The sequence below is a fragment of the Falco naumanni genome (genome assembly GCF_017639655.2).
Source record: "Falco naumanni isolate bFalNau1 chromosome 20 unlocalized genomic scaffold, bFalNau1.pat SUPER_20_unloc_1, whole genome shotgun sequence".
Classification (NCBI taxonomy): domain Eukaryota; kingdom Metazoa; phylum Chordata; class Aves; order Falconiformes; family Falconidae; genus Falco; species Falco naumanni.
In genome coordinates, this window is record NW_024427345.1 from 621596 (window position 1) to 641206 (window position 19611).

At 68.3% G+C, this 19611-nt stretch overlaps 1 protein-coding gene across 1 annotated transcript; it reads left to right on the forward strand.

Moving 5' to 3' along the window:
- Positions 1 to 550: 550 nt before the first annotated feature.
- Positions 551 to 19505, forward strand: COL2A1 (collagen type II alpha 1 chain). Its single transcript, XM_040581162.1, is given in 55 exon segments — positions 551 to 779; positions 3490 to 3690; positions 4438 to 4454; positions 4746 to 4778; positions 4910 to 4942; positions 5036 to 5089; positions 5200 to 5301; positions 5378 to 5455; positions 5634 to 5654; positions 5656 to 5679; positions 5762 to 5815; positions 5903 to 5956; positions 6057 to 6110; positions 6205 to 6258; positions 6349 to 6402; positions 7705 to 7749; positions 7857 to 7910; positions 8014 to 8058; positions 8162 to 8215; positions 8300 to 8398; positions 8639 to 8683; positions 9473 to 9571; positions 10315 to 10368; positions 10784 to 10891; positions 10980 to 11033; positions 11131 to 11229; positions 11960 to 12013; positions 12087 to 12185; positions 12269 to 12322; positions 12480 to 12533; positions 12762 to 12815; positions 12937 to 12990; positions 13098 to 13142; positions 13442 to 13540; positions 13648 to 13755; positions 13835 to 13888; positions 13977 to 14030; positions 14116 to 14169; positions 14264 to 14317; positions 14395 to 14502; positions 14638 to 14691; positions 14777 to 14830; positions 15334 to 15495; positions 15585 to 15692; positions 16062 to 16169; positions 16370 to 16423; positions 16525 to 16632; positions 17154 to 17207; positions 17321 to 17428; positions 17622 to 17675; positions 17844 to 17951; positions 18037 to 18325; positions 18458 to 18645; positions 18920 to 19162; positions 19288 to 19505. Coding segments are annotated over 55 exon segments (4494 nt in total). The 5' UTR covers positions 551 to 658; the 3' UTR covers positions 19435 to 19505.
- The last annotated feature ends 106 nt before the right edge of the window (positions 19506 to 19611 follow it).

Consider the following 19611-nt stretch of genomic DNA (forward strand, 5'->3'; position numbering starts at 1 on the left):
GGATGGGATGGGATGGGATGGGATGGGATGGGATGGGAGGGGGGGGTCTCACCCTGGGATAGAATGGAGGTGTCACCGTGGGATCCCCGGGAGATGGGACGGGGGGGGTGGGGTTGTCTCACCCCCGGGATGGAATGGGGGTCTCACCCCCGCGGTCCCCGGGAGACGGCGAGGGGGGGGTGTTTCACTCCTGGCATGGAATGGTGGGGGTCTCACCCCCGGGATGGCATGGGGGTCTCACCCCCGCGGTCCCCGGGAGACGGCGAGGGGGGGGTCTCACTCCTGGGAGATGCGATGGGGGGGGATGTCTCACTCCCCGGGATCCCCGGGACGGAATGGGGGGGGGTCTCACCCGGGGATGAGATGGGGCGGGGGGTCTCAGCCCCCGGTCGCACCCCGACCGCCGCAGCCCCCCGCACCGGCCCGGGGCTCGGGGCCGCCGGGGGTGTGCGGGGGGGGGGGTGGAGGGCCCCGTCCTCGTCCCCCGCCCCCCCGCCCCGTCCCTCCCCGGCCCGGTGCCGTCCCGGAGGAGGGTCGGGGGGGCCGGCCCGGCTCGGGTTACAGGGCCCGGGGGGCCGCGCCGGGACTTATACGCGGCGGCGGGGCGGCGCGGGCACTGCTGGGCCCGCCGCACGGTGAGGGGCGCCGCCGCCTCGCCATGCCCGGCCGCCCGCTGCCGCCGCTGCGCCCGCTGCCGCTCCTGCGCCTGCTGCCGCTCCTGCTGCCGCTCCTGCTCCTGCTGCCGCCGCCGCCCGCCGCCGCGCAGGACCGCGACCTCCGTGAGTGCCCCGGGGCGGGGGCGCGGGGCAGCGCGGCGGGGGACGGCGGGGGACGGCGGGGGGACAGCGTGGCACCGAGCGGGGCGGCGGGGGGGGCAGCCTGGGGGGGGCAGCCTGGGGGTGGGACACACTGGGGGACAGCGTGGGGTGGGGGGGGAAAGTTTCGGGGTAGTGATGGGGGGGCAGCCTGGGATGGGGGGTCACTGGGGACAGCGTGGGATGGAGGGAGAAAGTTTCAGGATAGCGGTGGGGGGGCAGCATGGGAGGGGGGGACACTGGGGGACAGCGTGGGGTTGGGGGGACAGTGTGGGTTGAGAGAGAAAGTTTCAGGGTAGTGGTGGGGGGGCAGCCTGGGATGGGGGGACACTGGGGGACAGCGTGGGGTGGGGGAGAAAGTTTCACGGTAGTTGGGGGTCAGCCCTGGGGTGGGGGGACACTGGGGACAGCGTGGGATGGAGGGAGAAAGTTTCGGGATAGCGGTGGGGGGGCAGCATGGGAGGGGGGGGACACTGGGGGACAGCGTGGGATGGGGAGACAGCGTGGGGTGGGGATCAGCCTGGGGTGGGGGGGCAGCATGGAATGGGGGAGAAAGTTTCAGGGTAGTTGGGGGCACAGCCTGGGGCGGGGGGACACTGGGGGACAGCGTGGGGTTGGGGGGACAGTGTGGGTTGAGGGAGAAAGTTTCAGGGTAGTGGTGGGGGGGCAGCCTGGGGTGGGGGGACACTGGGGGACAGCGTGGGATGGGGGAGAAAGTTTCAGGGTAGTTGGGGGTCAGCCCTGGGGTGGGGGGACACTGGGGACAGCATGGGGTGGGGGGAGAAAGTTTCAGGGTAGTGGTGGGGGGGGCAGCCTGGGATGGGGGGACACTGGGGGACAGCGTGGGATGGGGAGACAGCGTGAGGTGGGGGTCAGCCTGGGGTGGGGGGACGCTGGGGATCAGCGTGTGGTGGGGGGACAGCATGGAATGGGGGAGAAAGTTTCAGGGTAGTTGGGGGCACAGCCTGGGATGGGGGGACACTGGGGGACAGCGTGGGGTTGGGGGGACAGTGTGGGTTGAGGGAGAAAGTTTCAGGGTAGTGGTGGGGGGGCAGCCTGGGGTGGGGAGACACTGGGGGGACAGCGTGGGATAGGGGGAGAAAGTTTCAGGGTAGTGGTGGGGGGCTCAGCGTGGGTTGGGGCAGACACTGGGGGACAGCCTGGGATGGGGGGGACAGTGTGGGATGGAGGGAGAAAGTTTCAGGGTAGTGGGGTGGGGGGACAGCCTGGGGAGGGGGACAGTGTGGGTTGAAGGGGACACTGGGGGACAGCATGGGATGGGAACAACAGCGTGGGGTGGGGGGAGAAGGTTTCAGGGTGGTGGTGGGGGAGGTCAGCATGGGATGGGGGGGACAGCATGAGCTGCAGGGGGGACATGTCAGGGTAGTGATGGGGGGACAGTGCGAGTTGCGGGACACACTGGGGGACAGTGTGGCACAGAGAGGGACAGCATGGGACACTGGGGGACAGTGGCATGGAAGAGGAAAGTTTCTGGGTCGTGGTGGGGGACAGCATGGGATGGGGGACACGGGGGGACAGCACGGGATAGAGGGGGGTGGGATGGAGGGGGAAAGTTTCAGGGTAGTGGGTGGGACAGCCTGGGATGGAGGGGGACAGAGGGGACAGCCTGGGTCGGGGGGACACACAGCATTAGGACCATGGGGTACAGATGGGGCAGGGGGTGCAGCTTGGGGACAGCAGGCTGCAGGGAGGGGACAGTGAGGGACAGCTTCGGGTGTGGGAGCTGGGCTGGGCAAGGGGCACAGCAGGGACACTGGGGTACTGCTGGGGGACAGTGGGGGCCAGCCCGGGGAGGTGGGGTACACCCTGGGGTAGCGGGGGACAGCCCAGGGACATGGAGGGCAGCCTGGGGACAGCAGGGTCCAGCCTGAGACACAGCGTCCTGTTGGGGACACGGGGTGCAGGACAGGGGGCACAGTCTGGGGACACCGAGGTCAAGCCCGGGGGTACACCCTGGGGGACACCGAGGAACAACCTGGGGACCCTGGGAACACCAGGGCACATCCCAGGGACCCTGGGGACACCAGGGCATCTCCTGGGGATCCTGGGTCACACAACCTGGGGACCCTGGGGCACATTCTGGGGACCCTGGGGCACCTCCAGAGACCCTGGGGTGCGGCCTGGGGACCCAGGGGCACCTCCTGGGGACACCTGGGGACCCTAGGGCACATCTGGGGGACCCTGGGGCACAGCCTGGGAACATTGCCCCCCCGCACCCCTCCCCCCCTCCCCAGACCCTGGGGACGCTGGCGACGCTGTCCGTGTCCCACTGGAGGTGCGGGGTGCTACGGGGACACACTGAGTGCCCCCAAGACAGTGGGACACCGAGTGCCATCAGGGTTCCAGGGAAGGGGGACCCCCCCCTGCTTGAGGCTGGACCCCCGTCGCTGAGCCCCCCCCCTGCTGCTCCAGGAGTCCTTGCTTGTCCTTGTCCCCCAAGCTGAGGGGGGGGGGTTCTGCGAGGAGGGGGGGGACACACAGAACGGCTGGGGTTGGCAGTGCCACCCCCCCCATCCCACCCTGGCGCTGTCCCCCCCGCTGCCACCCTCCCGCACGGGGGTGGGTGGGTGGGGGGCTGCCATCCCCACCTCCTGGCCGTGTCCCCCCGCCCCCCATCCCCGTTCCTCCCCCCCCCCCCGCCTTGTCCCCGCAGCCGAGGCAGGCAGCTGCCTGCAGGACGGGCAGAGCTATCGCGATAAGGACGTGTGGAAGCCGGAGCCGTGCCGTATCTGCGTGTGCGACACGGGGACCGTCCTCTGCGACGAGATCATCTGCGAGGAGCTGCGGGACTGCCCCAGCCCCGAGATCCCCTTCGGAGAGTGCTGCCCCATATGCCCCACTGACCAGCCCAGCGGTTGTAATTTATTTATTCCCTCCTCTCATTAATAAATAAATTACCCGCCCATGGATGGGCTTTGGGGGGTGGGGGGGGGGGGGGCGGGGGGAACATCCATGGGGACCCCGGGCGAAAGGCAACTTGGCCCCCGCAAAGGGCCTCAAAAAAACTCATCCCAGGGTGAAAAAAAGTTTTTTTTTTCTTTTTTTATTTTTTCACCTCAAATGGCAGCGGGATTCGCAGCCCGGATGGTTTTGGGGTGTTTTTTGGAGAAGCGGTTTGGGGGTGATGCTGGGGGGTGACCGTGGCTGTGGACCCCCCCCCGGGCATCCTGGCAAAAGGGACATTCGGGTGATGTTTCCGTCCCCAAAGCCACCATAATTCACCCAGAATGATGGAAAAGCGCTGCCCCCCCCCCCCCCCAAAAAGCTGCAACCCCAAGTCCCAAACCCCCAAAACCCCCAAAGTTGCCTTTTTTAACCCTTTCCTGCCCCCTCCGGGGGGTGTGAAGGGTTGAGCACCCTCCCAGCTGCCTCCCCCCCAAAACGGCACGGCCCCATCCCGCATGCTGCACCCCGCTTTGCCCAACCCCACCGCCCTGCTTCGGGGGAGCCCCCACACTCCTGTGCCCCCCGGTTTGGCCCCACAGCCCCCCCAGGAGCATCACCATCCCTCAGGCTGGGGACAGGGGTGCCTCGTGTCCCCCCCAGCCCATCCCCCCTCTAATTTCTCTTTATTTCTTTTTTTTTTTTTTTCTCCCAACAGGGCAACCTGGCCCCAAGGTGAGGATGATGTGTGTCGTCCCCCCCCACCATCCCGATTTCCCAGCCCAGGGTTTTCCCCCCAAATGGGGGGGGTGGGGGGTGTCAAGGCAGGACCCCTGCACATCTCCCTGGGGCCAGTAGCCCTGGGGTTGCCACCTCCCTGGAGGGGTTGTCACTTCCTGGCGGGGGGGGGGGGGGGGGGGGGGGGGTGTTTATCTCTTGGGGGGGGGTGGTGTCACCTGGGAGGGGGGTGGGATTTGGGGGGGGTGATGTGCCCCCCTGTTGCTCACCCCATGCTTTGCCTTGCAGGGGCAGAAGGGCGAACCCGGTGACATTAAAGATGTAAGTGTAGGGGGTGTGCTGGGGGACCCCCAAAACGGGGGGCTCTGCCATTGCAGGGATGGCCTGGATGGGGGGGCGGGGGGGGGTCCTACACTCGTCTCACATCACCTTTTTGTTTACCCCCCCCCCAGGTTGTAGGACCCCGAGGGCCGCCGGGACCGCAGGTGGGAGCACGTTTCTCCGGGCGCATTGTTGGAATATTTGTGGGAGGGGTTTGGGGGGGTTGGGGGGAGAGCTGACCCCCCCTCCTCTCGCAGGGCCCGGCAGGTGAGCAAGGACAACGAGGGGACCGTGGCGAGAAGGGGGAGAAGGTGAGAGCGTGCCCCCACCCCCGGCAAACCGCCCCCCGGCAGTGGCGGGGCGCTGCAGAGAACTGTCACGCTCGCTGCATGGGTGACCCCCCTTTCTGTCCCCGCCACAGGGCGCCCCCGGCCCCCGGGGCAGGGATGGGGAACCCGGCACCCCTGGAAATCCTGGTCCCCCCGGCCCCCCCGGCCCTCCCGGCCCCCCCGGCCTCGGTGGGGTGAGTATCGGGGGGTTTGGGGTGAGATGAGGGGATTTGGGGGTGGGCTGCGTGCTCAGCCCCCTTCCCCCCGCAGAACTTCGCGGCGCAGATGGCGGGCGGCTTCGACGAGAAGGCTGGAGGCGCGCAGATGGGCGTCATGCAGGGACCCATGGTAAGGGACCCCCCCGGGGCCAGGGACCCCCCACACGCCCCAGGGGGACCTGGCGGCCGGTCGCATCTTGGGACATGGAGGAACCGGGTCACCAAGGGTGGGGGCTGTCCCCATTTTGGGGGGACCCCCTGGTTTGGCGGGGGGGGCCCCCCTGTGACACTGTTGTCTCTCCCCCCAGGGCCCCATGGGACCCCGCGGCCCCCCCCGGACCCTCCGGCTCTCCCGTAAGTACCAACCCCCCGCCAGGCTCGGGGGTCTCTGGGTGGGCACCCCGCCACCCCACCGATGCCACCGTCTCTATTCCAGGGTCCCCAAGGATTTCAAGGCAACCCCGGCGAGCCCGGCGAGCCCGGCGCTGCTGTGAGTGTCCCCCCCGCCCCCTCCCCGGGCTCGGGGACATGCCAGCCACCAGCTCCCACTCATCCGCTGCCTCTCTGTCCCCTTTAGGGTCCGATGGGTCCCCGGGGACCACCGGGACCTCCTGGGAAACCCGGCGATGACGTGAGTCCTTTCCCGCTCGGGCTGAGAACGGGCAGCTCGTTGCAGCGGTGGCCCCGGCCAGGCGGTGACTTTATTTCCCCCCAATCTCATCTCTCTGCAGGGCGAGACCGGCAAACCTGGCAAATCTGGCGAGCGCGGCCCCCCCGGCCCCCAGGTAAGGCAGCGCCAGGCTGGATCGGGCGCCCCTGGGGCAGAGACCCCCGTGTCACCCCTTCGCCCCCAACCCGCTTTTCTCCGCACGCTCACAGGGTGCTCGTGGCTTCCCCGGGACGCCCGGTCTCCCTGGAGTGAAAGGCCACCGGGTGAGTGCGTGTCCCCCTCCTTGCACCCCCAGTGTCCCCATCACCCGGTGGCACGGAGGGTGACCCCCCCCCCCATCTCTTTGTCCCCAGGGTTACCCCGGCCTTGACGGTGCCAAAGGAGAGGCAGGGGCTCCTGGAGCCAAGGTAGGTGGTGGGCGACCATCCCCGTGGCGTCGGGGCTGGGGGAGGTGACCATCTCTGTGGCATCGAGGCTGGGGGGGTGACAGTCCCCACGGCATCAGGGCTGGTGGGGTGACCATCCCTGTGGCATTGCAGCTGGCCCGGTGACCACCACCGTGGCGTCAGGGCTGGCCAGTGACCATCCCCGTGGTGTCGGGGCTGTTGGGGTGACCTTCCCTGTGGCATCAGGGCTGGCCAGGTGACCATGCCCCTGGTGTCGGGGTGCCCATCCCCGTGGCATCGGGGGACCATCCCCGCGGTGTCAGGGTGCCCATCCCCATGGCATTGGGGTGCCCATCCCCACGGCGTCGGGGTGCGCATCCGCACGGTGTCAGGGTGACCATCCCCGTGGCATCGGGGGACCATCCCCGCGGTGTCGGGGTGCCCATCCCCGTGGTGTCGGGGCTGTCGGGGTGCCCATCCCCGCGGTGTCGGGGTGCCCATCCCCGCGGTGTCGGGGCTGTCGGGGTGCCCATCCCCGTGGTGTCGGGGTGCCCATCCCCGTGGCATTGGGGGACCATCCCCACGGTGTCGGGGTGCCCATCCCCGTGGTGTCGGGGCTGTCGGGGTGCCCATCCCCGCGGTGTCGGGGCTGTCGGGGTGCCCATCCCCGCGGTGTCGGGGTGCCCATCCCCATGGCATTGGGGTGCCCATCCCCGCGGCGTCGGGGTGCGCATCCGCACGGTGTCAGGGTGACCATCCCCGTGGCATCGGGGGACCATCCCCGCGGTGTCGGGATGCCCATCCCCGTGGTGTCGGGGCTGTCGGGGTGCCCATCCCCGCGGTGTCGGGGTGCCCATCCCCGCGGTGTCGGGGCTGTCGGGGTGCCCATCCCCGCAGTGTCGGGGTGCCCATCCCCGTGGTGTCGGGGCTGTCGGGGTGCCCATCCCCGCGGTGTCGGGGTGCCCATCCCCGCGGTGTCGGGGCTGTCGGGGTGCCCATCCCCGCAGTGTCGGGGTGCCCATCCCCGTGGTGTCGGGGCTGTCGGGGTGCCCATCCCCGCAGTGTCGGGGTGCCCATCCCCACAGTGTCGGGGTGCCCATCCCCGCGGTGTCGGGGTGCCCATCCCCGTGGCATCGGGGTGCCCATCCCCGTGGTGTCGGGGTGCCCATCCCCGTGGCATTGGGGGACCATCCCCGCGGTGTCGGGGTGCCCATCCCCGCGGTGTCGGGGCTGTCGGGGTGCCCATCCCCGCAGTGTCGGGGTGCCCATCCCCGCGGTGTCGGGGTGCTCACCCCGGGACTCACCCTCTGCCCTTCCCCGCAGGGTGAATCCGGCTCCCCCGGCGAGAACGGCTCCCCTGGCCCCATGGTGAGTCTTTGGGCTGGGGAAGGGGCAAACTGAGGCGGGGGGATGTCGCCCACCCCCACCCCCCCACCGGGCAAGACGGAGCCCAACGCGCTTCTGTGTCCCCCCAGGGTCCCCGCGGGCTGCCCGGAGAGAGAGGACGTCCCGGCCCCTCCGGCGCTGCGGTGAGTGTGACGCTGCCTGGGTCCCTGGTGGCACCGCGGTGGCAGGGGGGTCCCCAGCCCCCCACAGTGCCCCCCATGACGTCTTGTCACCGTCTCCCCCCAGGGTGCTCGTGGCAACGATGGCCTCCCTGGCCCAGCTGGACCCCCGGTGAGTAACGGGCTGCCGGACCCTGTGTCACCCCGTGGGGGACAGGGGGGTCCCCTGGGACCCCCCAGAGCCAGGCAGATCCTCACCCCCCTCTCGCCCCCAGGGACCTGTCGGCCCAGCCGGAGCCCCCGGCTTCCCCGGCGCCCCCGGCTCGAAGGTAAGGGGGGGGGGGCTGCTCCCAGCAGGGGAAACTGAGGCACAGCGCCGGCTGCACCCCCTCACCCCGTTTTTCGTCCCTCAGGGTGAAGCTGGTCCCACCGGCGCGCGAGGTCCCGAGGGTGCCCAGGGACCCCGCGGTGAATCCGGGACCCCCGGCTCCCCCGGCCCTGCTGGCGCCCCCGTAAGTGCTGTCACTTGCTGTGACACCCCCAGGGTGGCTTGTTGTCCTGCCTGTCCCTGGGCCTGGGAGCCACAGGGATGGGGCTGATGCTGTGAGCAGGGGGGCAGCGGGTCATCCTCTGCGTGGCCGTGGGGAAACTGAGGGACAGGGGGGCTGCGGACCCTCTACCCCTCCAGACCCCCCCGCAAGGGGAACTGAGGCTGGGGGTGCAGAGCCGGGCTCAGCACCGTCTCCCTCTAGGGCAACCCAGGGACCGACGGCATCCCCGGCGCCAAGGGCTCGGCGGTGAGTGTTGGGGGACGGGGTCCCCAGCCCCGGGGGGCTGTGGCTTGGGAGGGGGCTGGGGTGGGGCGGGGAGGAGCTGGCATCTGGGGACACTTCGGGACACATGGGGACCCTGACATGGGGACACCAGGATGTGGGGAGGATGCTGGGGGATCGGAGGATGCGGGATGCTGGGAGATGCTGGGGGATGTGGAGGGATGCAGGGATGCTGGGGGATATGGGGGGCGTGCTGGGGGACATGGGATGACGGGGGATGCGGGATGCTGCGGGACACGGGGGATGTGGGATGCTGGTGGGCACTGGGGGGATGCTGGGGGACACTGGGGATGCTGGGGGACACGGGGGATGTGGGATGCTGGTGGGCACTGGGGGGATGCTGGGGGACACTGGGGGTGCGGGATGCTGGGGAGTACTGTGGGGATACTGAGGGATAGGGCATGCTGGGGGACACTGGAGGGATGCTGGGGGACACTGGGGGACGCTGGGGGACACGGGGGATGTGGGATGCTGGTGGGCACTGGGGGGATGCTGGGGGACACTGAGGATGCTGGGGGATGTGGGATGCTGGGAGACACTGGAGGGATGCTGGGGGACGCTGGGGGACACTGGGGATGTGGGATGCTGGTGGGCACTGGGGGGATGCTGGGGGACACTGGGGATGCTGGGGGATGTGGGATGCTGGGGGACACTCTGGGGATGCTGGGGGACACAGAGGATGCTGGGGGAGGCGGGAGGGGACATGGGGACGCTGGGTACCGTGCCCCCCTGATGGTGGCTGGCTGCCCGCAGGGTGCCCCCGGCATCGCTGGCGCTCCAGGCTTCCCCGGACCCCGCGGCCCACCCGGACCCCAGGGTGCCACCGGCCCGCTGGGACCCAAGGGACAGACGGTAAGACCCTGGAGAGCCCCCCAGATGGGAACCAGATGTGCCCCGCCCACTACCACATGCCACGCCTGTTCCCACTGACCACGCCCATTCAACCACAGGCCACGCCCCTTCTCCCAGCCTTGCAGGTCCCCTCCCTGTCACCCTTGGGTGGCTCCTGCGTCACCCTGTCCTGGTCCCCAGAGGGGCCACCTGGGACGGGATGGGGACGGGATGGGGATGGGGACAGGATGGAGATGGGATGGGGATGAGGATGGGGACAGGGATGGGAGGGGGACAAGATGAGATGGGGATGGGGACAGGGATGGGATGGAGGTGGGATGAGGTGAGGATGGGGACAGGGAAGGGAACGGAGACGGGATGGGGATGCTGTGAGGGTGGGGATGGGAATGGGACGGGGACAGGGACAGGTGAGAGGGCTGGGCGGGGGGTGAGGAGAGGGATGGGGAGAGGCTTGGGAACAGGGATAGGGTTGAGGTTGGGATCAGGAATGGGGGACAGGAAAGGGGATGGGGACAGGGGTGGGGACAGGGGTGGAGTGGGGACAGGGGAAGGTGACAGGATGGGGACAGGGATGGGGACAGGAATGAAGGTGAGGATAAGGCTGGGTTGGCGACAGGGGTGGGGATGGGGACAGGGGTGGGGACAACAAGGTGGCGGACGGAGGGATGGGGCAGGGCCCAGGGACGGGGACAGCTGTGGGGACACTGCGGCCCCGTCCCCCAGCACCCTCTCCCTCCCCCCAGGGAGAACCCGGCATCGCGGGCTTCAAAGGCGAGCAGGGACCCAAGGGCGAGACGGTGAGTCCTGGGGGGCCACATCCAGCGCCCCCGGCCGCCGGGGGTCCCGTGGCCCCTCGCTCCCCACCGGGGCCGGAGCGTCTCGTTGGCGTCTAACGAACCTCTTCCCCTAACGAGGCCCCTCGAGGGGCAGCATCCCCCCTCCCGCGGGGGAACAATAGCCGCTGTGTTCGGCCCCCCCCCCCCCCCGCCCCCCCCCCCCCGACATTCCCCCCTCGCTTCATTAACCAGCCTCAATGTGCGGGGCCGGATCCCCGCCGGTCCCCGGCGCCAGCGGGACACGTGGCACGGCGAGGGGCTCGCCCGGCACCCCTGGGGTCTGTGGTTTGGGGGGGGGGCAGAGGATGCAGGCAGGGCTCCCCCGGGGTGCAGGGGGAGAAGGCTCCTGGTGACCCCTTTTCTTCCTCATCCTCAGGGACCCGCGGGACCCCAAGGTGCCCCCGGGCCGGCTGGTGAGGAAGGCAAGCGAGGAGCCCGCGGTGAACCCGGTGCTGCTGGCCCCGTGGGACCACCTGGAGAGAGGGTGTGTGGCCCCCCCTGCACCCCCCAGTGAGGTGCTGCCCCCCAAAACCTCCCCCCACTTCACTCCTCCTCCTCCTCTTCCTCCGCAGGGTGCTCCTGGCAATCGCGGCTTCCCCGGGCAGGACGGGCTGGCTGGACCCAAGGTGGGACGTCGGGGTCATGGGGTGGGGGGGACCCAGGGGGGTGATGCCCCCCTGAACCCCCAGACTCACCCCTTCTCCCCCCTCCCACCCCGCACAGGGTGCTCCAGGCGAGCGCGGCCCCGCTGGCCTCGCAGGTCCCAAGGGAGCCACCGGTGACCCCGGCCGCCCTGGCGAGCCTGGGCTGCCCGGAGCCAGGGTGAGACACCCCTGCGGGGGCACAGGGGGGCTGCTCGGGGGGCTCCCTGCTGCACCGGGGGGGGGGGGCTCGAATGGGGCTGGACCACACAGGCACAGCGGGGATGCTGGTGGGAGCAGCAGGGAGGCTCTGTGGGGTCGACAAGGTGCTTTTGGGGTTAGTTAGGACTCTTTTGGGGTCGACAAGGTGCTTTTGGGGACAATAAACTGCTTTTGGGGCTGGTTAAGGTGCTTTTGGGGTTGGCCAAGATGCTCTTTGGCATTAGGATGCTCTTTGGGGTTGGTTCAGTTGGGCTTCGGTGCAAATGAAGTTCCTTGGGGTTAGTTAAGATGCTCTTTGCTCGTTAAGATGCTCTTTGCGTTTATCAAAGATGCTTGTGGGGTTACTGAAGGTGCAATCTGGGATTAGCAAAGATGCTCCTTGGTGCTAATTAAGTTCCTCAGGGTTAGTTAAGATGGATTTAGGGTTAGTGAAGATGCTCCTTGGGGTTAAGATACTTACTTGGTGCTAATTACGATGCTCTTTGGGGTTAGCGAAGGTGCATTTGGGGTTAGCAAAGGTGCTCTTTGGGGTTCACCACCACGGGCAGGGGGTTAGGCAGACCCCTCTGCGCCTCCTCTGTGAGCCCCAGGCCCAGAGCAGGGGCTGAGAGCCAAGCAGGATGGGGTGCCCAGCACCCCCCACCTCGGTGCTGGCCCCCACAGCCCCCCATTGCTTCCCTCCACCGCAGGGTCTCACCGGCCGCCCAGGCGACGCTGGTCCTCAAGGCAAAGTTGGCCCAACGGTAAGTGATGCTGCACAGGGGGTCGGGGGGCTGGGGGATGGCGCAGCCCCCGCTGATGTCCCCCTCCCCGCAGGGTGCTCCCGGCGAGGACGGCCGCCCTGGCCCCCCCGGCCCGCAGGGTGCTCGAGGCCAGCCTGGCGTGATGGGTTTCCCTGGTCCCAAGGGTGCTAACGTGAGTATGGGCCAGTTTGTAGCCGAAACGGGGCTGCAGCCTGGGCACGGGGCCCACTGCCACCCCCTCCCCCCTCTTTCTAGGGCGAGCCTGGAAAAGCCGGCGAGAAGGGGCTGCCCGGCGCCCCGGGGCTGCGGGTGAGTTGTTTTCCCTCTCTTGCCACCCCCCCAAAAGCCCACCTTGGGGCCGCACCTGCAGGCTCCAAGTGGGGAAACTGAGGCACGGGGGCCGGAGGGTGAAGCGGGGTCGGCAGCGTCGCGCCTGGTGCTCAGCGGTGGGTTTTCTCCTCCGTAGGGTCTTCCCGGCAAGGACGGCGAGACGGGAGCTGCCGGCCCCCCAGGACCTGCCGTGAGTGTCCAGCCTGGTTCCCCCAGAGCCAAAACCCACTTGAAATTTGGTGATGGGGGGGGGGTGTCGGGGGTTGTAGCCCCCCTGGGTCTGGGCAAAGGATAAGCCAGGTCTGCTGGGATGGAGCCCTCCAGCCCTCGCAGCAGATTCCCCCCGTGATTCTGGCTCTGCCCAGAACCCTGGGGTGGGGGAAGCCCACGGGGTCCTTCACCACCGTCCTTCCCACAGGGTCCCGCGGGCGAGAGGGGAGAGCAAGGAGCCCCCGGCCCCTCCGGCTTCCAGGTGAGCACATGGGGGGCGGTTTGTGGTGCCAGGGTGGGGGTGATGCTCGTGGGTGACCCTGAGTCCCCATCCCTGGGGGTCTCGCTGCTGCCGTGCTCACGCCGCTGCTTTCCCCTCCCAGGGGCTGCCCGGGCCACCAGGTCCCCCTGGAGAGAGCGGCAAACCCGGAGATCAGGTGAGACCCCATATTTCCCTCCTCTCGGGCATCCTCCAGCTGCAACAGGGGGGTCAGGACCCCAGCGGCCCCTGGGGCTGACCCCCAACTCTTTCCCTCCGCCACAGGGTGTTCCTGGAGAAGCTGGTGCCCCCGGTCTCGTTGGTCCCAGAGTAAGTGTCACCTGTCCTCCCGGCCGCAGGGACAGGACGCCTCTCCCTGTCCTGTGGGGGGGGTTTGGGGGGCTCAAGGTGGTTGGCAGGGCCTGGCTGCCCTCACCCAGGGCCGTCGCCTGCCCCAGTCCTGGTGGCTCAGCCTCTGCTGCAGCCCGTCCCCTCTTCTCCCAGTACATCCCAGTCCCCTCCGGGCAGTGTGGGATGGGTGCTGTGCCCACTGTCCCTGGGGACACCCATGCAGGGGACATTGTGACCCTCACCGTGGCCTCGTCCTAACGCTGTTCCCCCCACCCCAGGGCGAACGCGGCTTCCCCGGTGAGCGTGGCTCTCCTGGCGCCCAAGGGCTGCAAGGTCCCCGTGGGCTCCCCGGCACACCGGGCACTGACGGACCCAAGGTGGGTGACAAGGAGGGACACGGCTCCGTGGCTCAGTGCCACCAGCGAAGCTGTGACACTGGGGGTCACACTGGCACCCCAATAACTGCACCTTCACTCTGCTTTAGGGTGCCACCGGACCAGCTGGCCCCAACGGCGCCCAGGGCCCCCCGGGGCTGCAGGGGATGCCCGGTGAGAGAGGAGCCGCCGGCATTGCTGGTCCCAAGGGGGACCGGGTAAGTGATGGGTGCTGGAGGTGTCCTGAGCGGTGTCAGGGCTCAGCTCGGCTCACACCACCTCCGTCTCGCCTTGCAGGGAGACGTCGGAGAGAAGGGCCCTGAGGGAGCCCCTGGAAAGGACGGCGCACGTGTAAGTGGGACCACGGGGACACGATGGGTGTGGGGTGGCCGGAGGGGGATGCTCATGGTGGCTTCATCCTCATCTGTCTCCTCTGTAGGGTCTGACAGGTCCCATCGGTCCCCCTGGCCCCGCTGGCCCCAACGGCGAGAAGGTGAGAGCCCGGGGAGCCCCTTGGCTGCTCCCAACCGAGGGGGGTTCCGTGGACACCCCCCAACTCTCCATCCTTCCTTTTCCAGGGTGAATCGGGACCTCCTGGTCCATCCGGTGCTGCCGGTGCCCGTGGTGCCCCCGTAAGTGCCACCCCTGCAGCCCCCCGGGTGCCGGCGGTGCCCCCGCTGGCCTTGCTCCCCCTGTCCCCCCATTTAACTCCCACCTCCCCCACAGGGCGAGCGCGGTGAGCCTGGTGCCCCCGGTCCCGCCGGATTTGCCGGACCCCCGGTGAGTATTTGGCCCCGCGCCCCCCCAGCACGGGTCCAGCGGCGGCACAGCCCGCTCACGGCCGCTGCTCCCCGCAGGGTGCCGACGGGCAACCTGGTGCCAAAGGCGAGCAAGGAGAGCCCGGCCAGAAGGGTGACGCTGGCGCTCCGGGTCCCCAAGGTCCCTCCGGCGCACCCGGCCCACAGGTGGGTACAGTCGGGACCCCCCCAAAGGGGGATGAACCCCGCGGGGGTCCCAATCCCTGAGCAATCTGGGGCATCGCCTGGAGCAGGTTGCAGCCCCCCCGCCGTGTTTCTAACCCGTTTTACTCCTTTCCCCAGGGTCCAACTGGTGTAACTGGTCCCAAAGGAGCCCGGGGTGCTCAGGGCCCCCCTGTGAGTATGGGGGGGTGGGATGCGGGAGGGGGCACTGGAGGGAGCGGGGCAGCATCTGAGCCGCCTTTCCCCTCTCCTTCCGCAGGGAGCCACTGGATTCCCCGGCGCTGCCGGCCGCGTGGGACCACCTGGCCCTAACGTGAGTTGGGGGGCAGCCAGGATCGCTCGGGGGCAGCTGGGATCACTGGGGAGAAGCCAGGATCGCTCGGGGGCAGCTGGGATCACTTAGAGGGCAGCTGGAATTGCTTGGGGGCGCAGTTGGGATCACTGGGAAGCAGCCGGGATCATTCATGGGCAGCTGGGATCACCTGGGAGCAACTGGATCACTGGGGAGAAGCCAAAATCACTCGGGGGCAGCTGGGATCCCTTGGAGGGCAGCTGGAGTTGCTTGGGGGGCAGCTGGGATCACCCAGGAGCAGCCGGGATTGCTCAGCCCCGGGGCTGGGGGCTCAGAAGATGCTGGTTGTGCCGGGGCCAAGCAGCGGAGGGTCCCCGCTAACAGCCCCCAGCAGCTCACCAGCCCCTAAAAGGGGCTTCTCTGGGGGTCTTCAAGCCCCGGAGCGCCGGGTGGCACCAGGATGCGGGCGATGAAGGTGGAGGAGCCACCCCCGTTTGCACTAACCCCGTCTTGTCCCCCCGCAGGGTAACCCAGGCCCCCCCGGCCCCCCCGGCTCCGCTGGCAAAGATGGTCCCAAGGGTGCTCGTGGCGACGCTGGTCCCCCGGGCCGTGCTGGTGACCCCGGTCTCCAAGGCCCCGCCGGTCCCCCTGGCGAGAAGGGCGAACCCGGCGAGGACGGCCCCGCCGTACGTGTTCTGGGGGTCACCTCCCTCCACGCTCCTCCAGTGCTGTGCCACCCCCCCGTGGGTCTGACCCCACCTCTGCCTCCCCGCAGGGTCCTGATGGTCCCCCAGGTCCCCAGGGCTTGGCAGGACAGCGTGGCATCGTCGGTCTGCCCGGACAGCGCGGCGAGAGAGGCTTCCCGGGGCTGCCGGGACCCTCGGTGAGTCGGGACCCCCAGGCTCAGCCCTCCCGGTGCCCCTCCGCGGGCTGTCGGGGCGGCCGTTTGCCTTCCCCGAGCTCAGCACCCTGAGGTTGGGAGCTTTGAAGCACGGGGGGCAGCTCGGGGGCTGCAACGAGCTGCTCACGGGGACGGCAGCCCCCCAGGTGCAGGTCAGGCGCCCCAGGGACCCCCGTCCTGGGTGCAGTTTGGGGTTTTGCAAAGCCACCAGGATGCCGGTGGCGTCGGGGCTGGGCGATAACTGGGGTGAGGTGGGCACAGGGGTCTGGGAACCTTAAAGCGCGGCTGCTGCCGGGTGAAGGGATGCGCTGGGACCCCTCACTCACGCCTGTTGTCTTCTCCCTTCGTTAGGGCGAACCTGGAAAACAAGGAGCACCCGGCTCTGCAGGTGACCGAGGGCCCCCCGGCCCTGTGGGTCCCCCCGGTCTGACGGGTCCCGCCGGTGAACCTGGGCGCGAGGTAGGTGGGACGCCGGGTCCCAGTGTGACCCCGACGGCAGCGCTGGGCATCGCTGGTCCCGTGGCTGGGGCGCCTGGCACTTAACTCGGCTCCTGGCAATCGCCGGCACCTTTTCACTGGCGGTTTTTGCTTTGAGAGGGGGGGTCGTGTGTGCCCTGCTCCCTCCGAAGGTCAAGACTTCATTTCTCCCCTTCTCCCAGGGTAACCCTGGCTCTGACGGACCCCCGGGCAGGGACGGCGCGGCCGGCGTGAAGGTGAGCGTGCCCACGCACCTCCCCCGGCGCTCGCTGTCTGTGCGCCCCCTCATCTGGCCAACCCCCCCCGTGGGTCTCACCACCCCCTTGTCTCGGCACAGGGTGATCGTGGCGAGACCGGTCCCGTGGGTGCCCCCGGCGCTCCCGGTGCCCCCGGCGCTCCCGGCCCCGTCGGTCCCACTGGGAAACAAGGAGACAGAGGCGAGACGGTGAGTGCCGGCGCATGGGCGAGGGAGACGGCTCGTTGGGTTTGAGGTCTTGTTAGGGGAGACAGGAACCACCCTGAGCGCAGATAAATGAAGAAATAGCAGAGCCCCTCCAGGAGCAATTAGCTACTCGGAGTAATTGGGAGAGCCAGGCAGGTGCCGTTAGCTGCTGTCGCTAATTTGGTGGCGCCTTGAGTGCCGTTACCGGCGCCGAGCATCTTCCCCGGGATTCATGAGCACCAGGAGCCCCGTTCAGGCTCTGCCTGCGCACAGGCGCTGCCCGGGGAGCCGTTGGCACCGGGAGCCTTAACCGGGCCGGTTTGTTTGCAAGGGTCGTTACTCGGTGCTGATGCTCCACCTGAGAGTATTTAAAGATGCTGTTCGGCGCCGCAGCTGCTGGTCCCCGGTGCTGCGAGCAGGGCAGCTGGCAGGCGGCGGGGCGGTACGGGCACCCCCAAAGGCACAGGGCGCCCCCCCCCCCAGCACCCTGCGCTCCTTTTGACTCCCCTCTTTTCTCTCTGCAGGGTGCACAGGGTCCCATGGGTCCCTCCGGTCCTGCTGGCGCTCGAGGCATGCCGGTGAGCAATGCTGGGTCTGTCGGAGCGTCCCCAGCGCAGCGCACGGGGTCCTGGGGCTTGTTGGGCAGGGGTCTGCCACCCTGAGCCCAGCACGTCCCCTTCCCCCCTTCCAGGGTCCCCAGGGGCCTCGTGGTGACAAGGGTGAGACGGGAGAGGCTGGAGAGAGAGGGCTGAAGGGCCACCGTGGCTTCACCGGGCTGCAGGGTCTTCCCGGACCACCCGTAAGTGTTATTTTTGGGACTCCAGCACTCAGCCCCCCCCCCCCAGCATCTCACCGCAGAGCTGGATGCGGCTCCTTCCGGGGGGCTGCGGCTGCGGGCAGAGCCCCAAGCCCCGGCAAAGGCTTTGCTAGGGCTGACCGCCCCCCGACGCCGGCCGCGGAGCTGTGACCACCCACCTTCGCTTCCTCCTTAGGGTCCTTCTGGAGACCAAGGCGCTGCTGGCCCCGCGGGTCCCTCCGGTCCCAGGGTACGTCCCGCCCGTGGCACCTGGGGATGGGAGGAGAAGGAGGCACCCCCGTCCTCGAGCCCCGCCGCCGGCCTCGCTGGCCGATGGCAGGAGCCAGCAGCTCCCCAGCACCGTCCCTGCCACCTTGCCACGACCTGACCCCCCCCCCCCCATGGGGGTCTCTCCTAGGGTCCCCCTGGCCCCGTTGGCCCCTCCGGCAAAGACGGCTCCAACGGCATGCCCGGCCCCATCGGTCCCCCCGGCCCCCGCGGACGAAGCGGCGAACCGGGTCCTGCGGTGAGTGAAAACGCTGTCAGTGGTGGGGCGGGGGAGTCCAGCTGTCAGCACAGCCCGTCAGCATCGCATCTCCTCCCTCCTGTAGGGTCCTCCTGGAAACCCGGGTCCCCCCGGTCCTCCCGGCCCCCCGGGCACCGGCATCGACATGTCGGCTTTCGCTGGGCTGGGTCAGACGGAGAAGGGTCCCGACCCCATCCGCTACATGCGGGCGGACGAGGCCGCCGGCAGCCTCCGGCAGCACGACGTGGAGGTGGACGCCACCCTCAAGTCCCTCAACAACCAGATCGAGAGCATCCGCAGCCCTGAGGGCTCCAAGAAGAACCCGGCCAGGACCTGCCGCGACATCAAGCTCTGCCATCCCGAGTGGAAGAGCGGTAGGAGCCCCCATCCCGCCTCCTGCCCTCCCCTCCTCCCCCCCAGCCCAGGAGGACAGCAAGGTCCATGATGCCTTTTGCTCCAACCTCCCAAACCTCGTGTTCTCACACCGCTCACCCTCCCCACCGCAGGAGACTACTGGATCGACCCGAACCAGGGCTGCACCTTGGACGCCATCAAAGTTTTCTGCAACATGGAAACGGGTGAGACCTGCGTCTACCCCAACCCCAGCAGCATCCCCAAGAAGAACTGGTGGACCAGCAAGACCAAAGACAAGAAGCACATCTGGTTTGCAGAGACCATCAACGGCGGTTTCCACGTAAGCGTCCCCCCGGGCCGGTGCTCTGGAACGGGAACGGGAGTGGAGGTTGAGCGGGGAAAGGTGCTGGGTGTCCAGTTGGAGGGCTGGGATGTCCACGCTGATGGATGTTACAGGAGGGACCGGCTGTGTTGGAGGCCTGGAGGTGGGTCAGTTGGGCTGGGATTTTTGCAGGCAGCTGGGAACGTGAAGCCTGGAAGCCCCCCCAGAAGGCGGCTGGAAATAGGGTTGTTGCGACCCCCGTAGGCTTCACCGTCTCGCCTCTTCCCTCCAGTTCAGCTACGGCGATGAGGACCTGGCTCCCAACACCGCCAACATCCAGATGACCTTCCTGCGCCTCCTGTCCACCGAGGGCTCCCAGAACGTCACTTACCACTGCAAGAACAGCATCGCCTACATGGACGAGGAGACAGGCAACCTGAAGAAGGCCATCCTCATCCAGGGCTCCAACGACGTGGAGATCAGAGCCGAGGGCAACAGCAGGTTCACGTACAGCGTCCTGGAGGACGGCTGCACGGTGAGTCCGCGGGTGCCTGCGGGGAAGACGTAGGCGATGAGTTGGGGTTCGACCCCTGAGGTTGCTGCTGGTTTGGGGGGGCTCGGGAGCATCTCGTAACGCCCCTCCTCTTCTTTCCTGCCCAGAAACACACTGGCAAGTGGGGCAAGACAGTCATCGAGTACCGGTCGCAGAAGACCTCGCGCCTGCCCATTGTAGATATTGCACCTATGGACATTGGTGGAGCCGATCAGGAGTTTGGTGTGGATATTGGCCCAGTCTGCTTCTTGTAAAAATAATTGTTTTATTTGTGTGTGTGTTTGTTGTTGTTGTTTGTTGGGTTTTGTTTTGTTTTGTTTTGTTTTTTTTAAAAAAAATCCAGCCCAATACCATAAAACTAAAAAAAACCCAAACTGCCCAACCCCCCCAAGGACCTGAGTACTTCCCCATCGCTCGTATGACTTCTGCAC